A 10,406-nucleotide genomic window follows, 5' to 3' on the forward strand; every position below is an offset into this window, starting at 1 on the left:
TATTTTGTACATATTTGTCATCCTTTATTAATACATAACTACTGTCACTTAAATATATACATTTTTTACAAAAGTAACGGTTTGGCTTCTGTTAGCAATGATAGTCAGTGACCACGACACCTCGTCTATAATAAAGTATAAACACTGTAAGCAAATAGCAACTTAAAAATTTTAACTGTTAGACTAGAACTAATAAATAGTGCATTTAAAGAAGAAAAAAGAACATTCTAGAAACCAGCTACTTCCTTTCCCACTTGTAAAACACACAGACATTCTCAGCAATGTTTATGTTGAATAATGGAATTCTATTGAAAATCAGTTACAAAGTTTCTGTGGCTTGAATACCTTATGGGAGGGATTTTAGTTTTATACAATACATATCAAACTTAAATTGTGATTTTTTTTAAAACAAGTAATTACAATTTTTTGTGGGCTAACATCAGCCCTCATATTTAAAAAAAAATTTCAAATCAATCTTAAAAATAGAAAGTTATTTTTTATGTAATAATCTGCCAATTTTGAGGGGTAATTCAAAATGATACTTGGGAAATAAAAATTACATTACAAAAATTAAGTTACTGTAATCAGTTCTTAAGTCTTAAGAAGGTTTCTGGTTTTCTACATAATTTAGCGTGTGTGAAATCTTTAAGTCAGCAAGCTCCCACTTTCTAAATGGTAAGCTAATCTAAAACATCAGTTTATTACTGCTATATATATATATATATATATATAATCTTTGAAACAAGTAGATTCCATGGGCTTTCAATTAATCAAAGCTAAATTAGAAAGATAACATTCAGCTTCTTGGTACGTTTATAGACATTGAACCTGGCTAAATTTCTGTCAAAATAGTTACTTAAGAATCCCAACTTATTTCAACCCAGCTGAGCTTTCATAGAGTTAATTTTCTCCGCCAAAGCCCTATTCATTATTCCACACTGACTCTGTACCATATCTAAAGCCATCTTGTTCTTTTGCTCAAAAGCCACCTTTGCAGCCTCCTCAAGAAGCCCAACCTTAATGTAGTACTTCACTTTATTTTCATCACGTACTTTACTCGCATATTTCTGGGCTTCATATTTGTTGCCATTCTTTAAACACACATCAACAAAAGGTTCATAGCCAATAGGAGACTTCTTATATTTAGAAAATTTATCCAGTTCAAGCCAGTCTCCAGTTTCAGCCAATACTGTTATTTTTAGCCACCAGAACCTCTTGTCTGGAACTTTAAATTCCTTTCGAAGTTCATCAGCCAACTTGTGTAGTTTATCAATTAACAACTGCTGGATTGTCTGATGAAGGGAGAGATCTAAAAACTTTTGTTCAACATACTTTTCTTCAAGTTTTGTCTGGTATTTTATGAGCTTGATTTCATCTTCAGTTTGAGTTGCACTAAATTCATTTTTTGCTTTTCTATACCCTTCAGAGGCACACTTCAAACAACTAATACGACGTTCGATACGGGCTGTTAGGTAACTTTCCATTACTCGACAATTTGCTTCATTCCCATAATCATCTTCCTGATAAAACATGTCTCGTAGACGCTCCAAATCTTGCTCTTTACAGAACTTCAAAAACAGTGAATAGGCTTCAGGAAAGTTTCTGATAGTCATATGGAATTCTCCTGCTGTCATCGTGTCTCTAAGATGAAGTATCACGGAATAAACCAAGTCTGAATCCCCACTCTCAATTGCTTTACTCATAGCTTGAGGATTTTGCTTTAGTTTCATTAGTAAGGGAACTTGTTCTGAAGCCCGAGGTTCAAAATCAAGAAGTTTTATTGCTAGCTGTGTGTGTCCATGTTCTACTGCTTCAGTGGCTATCTCAGAATAAGAAATTCCTGGGTTAAATCCCAGTTTGTTAGCTATCTGTTTAGCAACCTTGTCATCATCCAACTGGGTCTGTCTCACTTTGCTACATGCCCAGTGTTTCAATATGCGGCTGGCTCCTTGCATGTCTGGTACTTTAAGGTACTGACATATTCGAATGGCTAAGCAGTACAAGCGGCGAAGTACTAAACGATCTAATAGCATAGGAATGGTTAAATATTCTAACTGCATCCAACTCAGTGGCAACCCAACTGCATGGTCACGAATGGCATTTAACACCCTCAAATTTTGACAGACCTTGACAAATGTCTCTGAATCCATTTCTGGAACAAAGCACTTCCCAAAGGAAGCAGCCCGTAAGAGCATTTTCTGAGTAGTTGGTAAAGTTTCATGAGCTGCAGCTTGAATACATTGTTGCACTGCAATCTCCAACTGATCTTTCTCACGAATCATACGAATGTATTCATCTGCCTTGTGGCTTTTTCGCTGAAATTCCTTAGAAGCTTCCAAAAGCAGAGCACCAGGTGCTAAAGAACCAATACGGAATATTTCAGATACGGCATCTGGTACTTTCTGCAGAAATTCATGTGTCATATTTCCAATTATTCTTACTCCATCCAACTCTGGTATAAGAAAAACAGGGGTGTCCATAACATAATTAATCCAGTCTTTTTCCATACCGACTAGAAGCAGGATATTTTGCCAGTAGCCTATAACAGCACCTGTACCACACCAAACAAGTTGCTGTGGACGGGACTTGCATTTGGTATCAAATTCACAATACTTTTTTTCCAAGTCACTGGATCCAGTCCAGAGAGCACCACTGTCAGAGAACAAAGCAATATGTTGTCCATCCCAAGAAACTGCAATTTCTATAATGGCATTGATTGGTGAATCAAAACTTGGATTCATCTGTATGCAACGTCTCTCACTTTGATCCAATCTGTAAAGCCATGCTTCGCAAGCTACGTAAACTTTACTCTCACGATCTTCTACTACTACTGCCCAACTACTAGGTGGTGCTTCAAGCCCAGGTATTTCTGCTAATCTTCTAACTCTGGGATCCTTAATATTGTTTGTTAAAAAAATTCTGTATGATCCAGTTAATATAGCAATTCCTGTTCCATAATTTCCGTTAAAAATTTTACATTCAAGAACCTTTGTATCTTTTGCTTCCTGACTCATGCTGAAAGCAGATTGATGGTTGCCAAATAAATCGTATAATAGAACACCACCATCGTCTTGCACACATACAAGCTCCTCTGTCGACGACCATGCCATGTGAATCAGGCGGCCACTTTTCCATTTAATTGACGATATTGCCTGCCCACATGACGAGAATATATATATAACTGGCTTTCCACTGAATTGGACTCTCTGTATTTGTTTATCATCACGTACAATAGCTACGGGTCCTCCAAACTGACCTGCAGCAACTATGTAGTCTGATAAATTAAGTTGCTCGCCCCATTCGATAGAATAAAGTTCTGTTCTTCTGTAATATTCTTTCTTGCCCAGTGGGCTCCAGTCTGCTGTAAATAACGTCATTGAATGTCACTTTGTTCAATTACTGAAAAAACACTGAAAATGAAATAATAAAAGTAAAAAAAAAAGATACACCACTATTAACACACTAGCAATAACACCATATTGTTTAGGCTTACTCCTTGCAAAATATGGACTGAGTTAGACTTTATGAGGCGACACCTCAAAGGATTGATTTAAACACATTGTTTTATTTTATATATAAACCACTGAAAACCTCTTATTATATTGTGATTTCAACGTTATATTACTCTTTTATTACTACTAGTATTTTAATATATAAGACATTAAGAAACAAAACAAATTCGTCCAAATTCAAATACATTCGGTTATAAACACTAGTGTTCGGGTTGAAATTCGTTTAAACAAAAAACAAGCAGTATTCGTTTTAAATTACTAGTTTCTCATTCATTCAGTTTCATTATACCGAAGGGCGGTTGTCTACTTGGAGATTTACAAAGAATTACCTGTGTGTGATGTTGTGATGCTTTATCTGACTCTAATGTGGCTGTCTATTCATCGGGTTTAGATAAAAAATATAAACTGAAGTACTTACGTAGTGGTAAATATTTAAGCTATATAATCATTCGTGATTGTTATTTATTTCTAATAGATGTATTTTTTTAGTAATGCATCATTGCTACAACCCGCAGGCCTTTCATGTTTGTATATTTACCTTTCTGCATAGCTGTGAGTGTAACAGTAATTTAAGACAAAAAAGAAAGAAAGAAAAGAAAAGGGCTGCTTTTAGAAAGTAGAACTCTGTTCCTCAGGAATAAATTAGGAAATTTACCCTTGAAGAATTTAAGCGTGTGGTAGTTTGAGTTGTTAGCCTACTAGCAAGTGCTAGCTCAATGTGGAACAGCACTTGTCTCGTGTGTGGCGACTCTGGTGAGTCTCTGGTTCAAATCCGGCGCAAGTGTAAAATTAAATTACAACATTAGTGTCCAATGCTGGGATGTCTCATGGCCCTCAAATTAGTCCCGAAAACAGTTCTAACTTTTCATTTTATTTTCAACCTCAGTGCATAGTAAGGAACAAAAAAATGCAAAAACATTACAGTGTGCGAAGGTGTGCGTGATGATTGTTTCGGGAGTAACTTCCCAATAACGCATATTATGCTCTGCTCTAAGATGCTCTAGCTTTTAGTCTCATGATGTAATGGATATTGCAAAGAGTTAGCTAAATGCATTTCTTACAATTTACGCACCATTGAGAACCCTGTCTACAATTAGACAATTTACGAGCCTCCCCATGTTTAAGACATCTAATTTGGCTGCAACAAGGAGAAGTGGTGTGTCCTAATTAGTAACATCGGTAACCTTAAAATGGAATATTGTAAAATGTTCAAACCTGACAGTAACATGACTCGGTAAGTCGGTGTCCACATAACTATATCCAACTTTTAAAGATGGTCCCCTCATATTCCAAGGATTGAAGTCATTAGTTTGAAGTTCATCCAATACACATTCTGCACTCTTATATTTGGCGAAACTCCAGAAATAATCCCGCCGTTCCCGAGACGCCCTCGGAAAATGTACCCGTATGAAAAAATCACTAAACTTAATGACCTGGAAGATTAATTCCACATATTCAACGAAACAACCTCAACTACCAAACCGCGATCTGCTTGTTTCCTTACCTTCACAATTCCAGAAACAGGAACAGCCTGTTTCAGAATTTTAGATAACGTAATTCTGTTGTATTGATTAAGACGAATATCGTCCAAATGAATTAGAAGGACATCACCCTGTCTTATCGTCATTCGACAAAGCAAGAAACTGCAGGGATTAAAGAGGTGAATCCATACTTTCCTCTTTTATTAACTCAAGGTCAAGACACCTCGAACGTCGAAGACATACCAGTCATTATACTGCCTATTGCAGCACCAACTTAGAGTAGAAACTAAAGCTAAACTGAAATAATAAAAATAAGGTTACTCTACAGGACAGAAGAGTTATTTTCTGATCCTGGTATAGCCCAGAATGCCAAGAGAAAAAACCCTAAATAACTCAGTAGATAGTGTATGATTAAAAAAAAAAAACAACTATATCTTAGACTAAATGTAATACCAAAATTAGTAAAATAAGCTAGACTGTAAATCATTTTTAAAAGGTTTATAGTTAAGCACAAAGCTACACAATGGGATATCTGTGCTGTGCCAACCACGGGTATCAAAACCCAGTATTTACCATTATAAGCCTTCAGACTGGGCAACTGGGGAACCTTAAAAAGTTAAATATTTATTAAGATTGCTATTAATATCAATAATCAGTTACTGTAAAAGAACATTCACTACGACACCCTTTTCTGAACCACATCCTTACGCTATTCCCGAGGCCCCTACGTCTTCCCTGTGTGTTGAAAGGTTTCGTCATGCGGTAAAAGTATATAATATAAAACAATTGGAAATTACCCTGTACCAGCTCCATGCGAGATCATTTTTATGCAGAAGAGGCTGATGGTGGTTGAGAATGCAGTGTGATACGGTGGGAGACATGGACGGTGTCAGATTCGATCGCCGACCTCCTATGTTATTCGGTGTAGGTCTCTGAGCGTGAATGCCAGAATTGATGACAATCGGACGCGCAATTCGCTAGTTATAAGCGGACATACAGAGAAAGACTTTTGGTAAATAATGAATTAAATTTGCTATTAGACGACGGGATTATAATTCAACATAGGACGATTATTATTTGAATACAGTGCCAAATTAATTTACCTATTGCCATGTGCTATAGCTATCTCAACAAAAACTTCAGGGCCGCCCAGTATTAGTAATTATTATTACTCTTTCAACTCTAACATGGTTTTACCAGGCATTATGTACAAATAAACTCAACTATATGATATTGAAAAAAGGTATGTAAATAGGAAAATAATAATTATTATCAAAAACTTAAGGACAACCATCTCACAATGTTAAACAGGCAAACATAAAGCATTATATATCATAAAAAAATAACTTTCTCCTTTTAAAATCTAGTCGTAAAATTAGCTATTCACGTAGCACGTGACAGATCACGTGAATGGTGTTTTATGTTTCGTTAGAGATGAGAATATCAGGAGATGGAAGTTTTCCAACAGTTTGTAATTGTATTTGGTGTATTAGCTTATTTGAAAATTTATGACGCTAATAATTTGGTCGAGTTAAAAATTTTCTATAGCAGTGAAGACGAATTATACATCTCAAACGCACACTACGATGTTAAAAGAGACAAACTCCAGACCTACGGTCGAAAACCAAAGTTTTCTGTCGTCTGGAATATTCCTAGCGATAAATGTCATAGTTTTGGCTGTTTTTTAAATCTTAGTTATTATGATATTATTTCGAATTTAAATGAAAATTTCACTGGTAATTCCATTAATATATTTTATAATATTGGTTTATTTCCATATATCGACGACAACAATCAATGGTTCAATGGAGGTCTTCCTCAAGTAAGATTTAAAATTATAATTAAAATGAACTACATCTGCTTTACTAAACTTTCAAAATATGCTTTATTACACATTGGTATGTGTGAATCATATTTAAAAATACCTTTTTTATATTTTGGAAACAGCAGTAGAGTAACTTACAGTTACACATAAGTAATAAAGTAAAAATTGTACAGTTAAAATATACTATAATTTATATATAAAGTAGCAAATATTATCGAAAATATTTTTGATAGCTGTAAAATATTACATTCTTTTGTAAAGTTAAGTTATTCGTACATTCTAAACTGAAACTTAAAAATGTCTTTTACCTTGATAATTATTTAGAAGAACCGAGTGAAAGTTGTGTATAATATCACGTTAACCATATTATAAGTGTCGTATCAAGTGCCGTCGAGATCTTTCGCAGAATACCAAGGCCAATCATTTTATTATTATTATTATAACACCTCATTTTAAGCTAAATTTTATAGTTGTAGGGCAGTTAAAACAACGAAAGCGTTTCCAATTTAAAAAATTAAGACTTAAAAGTTAAAAAGAAATTGGTACAATATGTCATACGTATATTTCCATTGTGCTTCTTTTTTTCTTAACTGCAGTATGGCCAATTATAAATATTTTCAGTAACGCTCTTGTTAGTTAGGGAACTTAACCCATCACCTGGAGATAGTGAAAAGAGATGTGGAAGAAACAATTCCTAAACGAGACTTTTGTGGTCTTGGTATCATTGATCAAGAGAAATGGCGACCTATTTGGGAACGAGACTGGGACAGAATGGAAGTTTACCGCTCAGAATCAAGAAAACTAGTTCGTAAAGAACACCCAACATGGAACCCAGATGACATTGAAAAAGAAGCCAAACGTCAGTTTGAATTATCTGCCAGGTAATTATTATGGCTCGAATTGAATATATAGGTATGATCTGGTATTTTCTGTGTAATTAGATGTGCTTCTCACTTAGATTAGGTTCTAAGGTATAAAAAAAACAAAAACAACTTAAGTTAAAATAAGAAATCAAGATTCTCCAAATATAATATATCCAAGTCGAGCAATATTTTAAGTTATAATGAAATAAAAAAAAATCCTATGTATTTTCGAAACGAAGGTATATGTTTGTCGTAAAATTTCTTTATAATGCATGTATTACTTAATGAACAAATTACATATTTTCTTGTTCTTTTACTTTACGTCTGGTTTTTGTGACGAATAGCACAATTTTACGCGTTCAACTTTTCAGAGCATTTATGGAAACGACACTACAAGTAATAACGGCCTTAAGACCTTGGGGTTCGTGGGGCTACTATAGTTTTCCAGATTGTTATAATCACTATCCAGGTCAGAGGGACTGCTCTGAAAAAGTAAAGGAAGAAAATGACAGGTGAAATTTACATTGTAGCATAGTGTTATAATCAAATATTTTTAAATGATAAATCGATATTTGTGATAAAAACGAGTCCTCTCATTCTCCATATTTACAGTATTGGAAATAATTATAGAAACGCATAGGTGATACTCTTACAGATGTCGCAAACAAGTAATTAAAACTAAATGGTAAATTTAAAATTAATCCATTATTGCAGAAAGTATAAAACACAAGCAAATAATCATTTTCGTTTGCTCTAAAAACAACAGTAAAACACATTTTTATGCTACGTATTTGAATACAATGCCAAGTTAAGTTACATATGGCTATGTGCCATAGCTATCTCTACAAAATCCTCAGCGCCACCTAGTATCAATAATTTTCTGTCCTGGTATGATTGTAAAAATATATTGCTCCAAATGTCCTGCATTAATCCATAAAATTAAGCCAAGTTTGTGGTTGCTATTTAACCCCAGTTTTCATATAATCCCATACAGCCTTAATAATATTCATATGACCCTATCTAAAGCAAACCATGATTTCAAGTGTCCCAGTAATGTTTTTTTTTTCAAGTATTATTCCACCAATTTGCAGAAAGATGAATTCCTGCTCAAAAGATTTTGTTCCAGAGGTAATGAAATTATGGATCAGAATTTGTTGGCACTTGTTAGCAGTCAGGGTGAAATCTACTTTGGATAGACCTTCAGCACTACTGGTTGAGATGAGGCTTCCATTTATATTGGTCCCTCAACATGTTTCACTATTCTCTTCTCTGCAACTGAACAAACCATCCCTGTTTCAACATAATTTAAATTAACTTGTAAAGAGCCCCCTCCTCCACTTTTGCTCATCCCATTGTTTGATATCTGATGCCCATTTTAGCCTTTTTTTTTTTCTAAGCGGTGGTTTTCGAGTAGCTAGACATACTTTGAGGCCACTTCATGTTAATTTCTATCTTGCTGTTTTGTAAGTAATGTTCACATCTGTACTTACAGCTAGGTCTTTAACAACATCTTTACTAAATCATCAAGTAGAGGTTACCCCAAGTTGCATAACATCGCTTTTGAAAAATTTGGGCTTTCTACCTTGATCACTTCCATTATCAATTGTACTAGTTCAATGTACTCTCTTCAGTTTCGATACATTTTTCATGCAGGTATTTATCTCGTGGGAGTAATGAATGCATTCACTACACTACTGCTGGGAATGCTACTGTCCAATCACAGTGTGAACAATCACCACATGAATAAAGTAATCTGGTAAAGTTCATTCTCATAATAGAGAGGGAGCAATCCCATATTTACATTGTACACCCACATTATTCAGTTTCCATAACAACTTCCAATACTATATATACACAACTTTGCTAAATAAAAATAATTTCTTGTTGTATATTTATCATGTACTTTACAGGAGCAGACTTACTTCATTCATTGTAATTAGTTTTATTATTTGACATATTTTTCTAAAAAAAAATACTATAACTAATTTTTTTCCATATATACTTTTGTATAATTTTACAGATTATCGTGGTTATTTGAAGCAAGCAGGGCTCTTTATCCATCAATCTACCTGTCACATACAGGTATGTCACCAGACGAAAGAGCACTGTACGTTTATGGTCACCTTTCAGAGACTCGCCGCGTCATGAAGTCTGTGAAACATAAAATTAGAGCATATCCTTACATGAGAATATTTTACAGGGATTATGATCGGGAGTACTGCTTGGTACGTATGAAGTATTTGAAACATAAATGATATTCTGATACACATTATTATTTAGACTTTGTATTCCTTTCTCCACTGGAAGAAAAAACCTGTTTATTCCCATTCTTAGGTTGTCCTTAAACATCTTCATGAATGGTTACCTAGAAAAGAAAAATTCCAGATATACTCTGCAGCACCGTTCTATAGTTTTGTAAAACCCATGTGCCTTGGAATGATACAAATTACTTTTTTTAAAATTTTTTCTCTAGTATTATACTCAGCTTCTCAACTTCATAAGGTACTCAGTTTTAACTAACACAGGGATTCTCAACTTTTCCTCCATCATTAACCCCCTCGGCTTGACGTATTTCTCCATTTACCCCCTTACTTCCATACAAAAAATTCATAGCCATCATAAAGGGATAGAAAAACAAGGGTCAGAAAAAAAATATTATTCAGGTTTTGCACAAAAATAGCACATACACACACATTCTTAGCGTTCTCTCTCTCTCACACACACA

General features: G+C 34.4%; 2 protein-coding genes across 3 annotated transcripts in view; one reads left to right on the forward strand and one right to left on the reverse strand.

Annotated features, from left to right (window-relative positions):
- Nucleotides 1-3,497, reverse strand: LOC106459101 (vacuolar protein sorting-associated protein 16 homolog). The gene has a single exon (XM_013918686.2). It carries the CDS (start codon nucleotides 3,375-3,377, stop codon nucleotides 876-878), a length of 2,502 nt encoding a protein of 833 aa, XP_013774140.1. The 5' UTR covers nucleotides 3,378-3,497; the 3' UTR covers nucleotides 1-875.
- Nucleotides 3,498-6,374: 2,877 nt separating this feature from the next.
- The window catches only part of LOC106459102 (hyaluronidase-like), a 6,221-nt gene continuing 2,189 nt past the window's right edge, over nucleotides 6,375-10,406 (forward strand). Inside the window, exons 1-4 of one of the 2 annotated variants that reach the window (XM_022385531.1) lie at nucleotides 6,375-6,815; nucleotides 7,455-7,699; nucleotides 8,053-8,193; nucleotides 9,702-9,906. In XM_022385531.1, coding sequence (XP_022241239.1) covers nucleotides 6,444-6,815; nucleotides 7,455-7,699; nucleotides 8,053-8,193; nucleotides 9,702-9,906 — 963 coding nt within the window. In that variant the 5' untranslated portion in view covers nucleotides 6,375-6,443. The remainder of the gene's footprint in view (nucleotides 6,816-7,454; nucleotides 7,700-8,052; nucleotides 8,194-9,701; nucleotides 9,907-10,406) is intronic. The other variant, XM_013918687.2, reaches the window with a different exon arrangement.

The sequence above is a fragment of the Limulus polyphemus genome, unplaced genomic scaffold, assembly GCF_000517525.1.
Source record: "Limulus polyphemus unplaced genomic scaffold, Limulus_polyphemus-2.1.2 Scaffold559, whole genome shotgun sequence".
Taxonomy (NCBI): domain Eukaryota; kingdom Metazoa; phylum Arthropoda; class Merostomata; order Xiphosura; family Limulidae; genus Limulus; species Limulus polyphemus.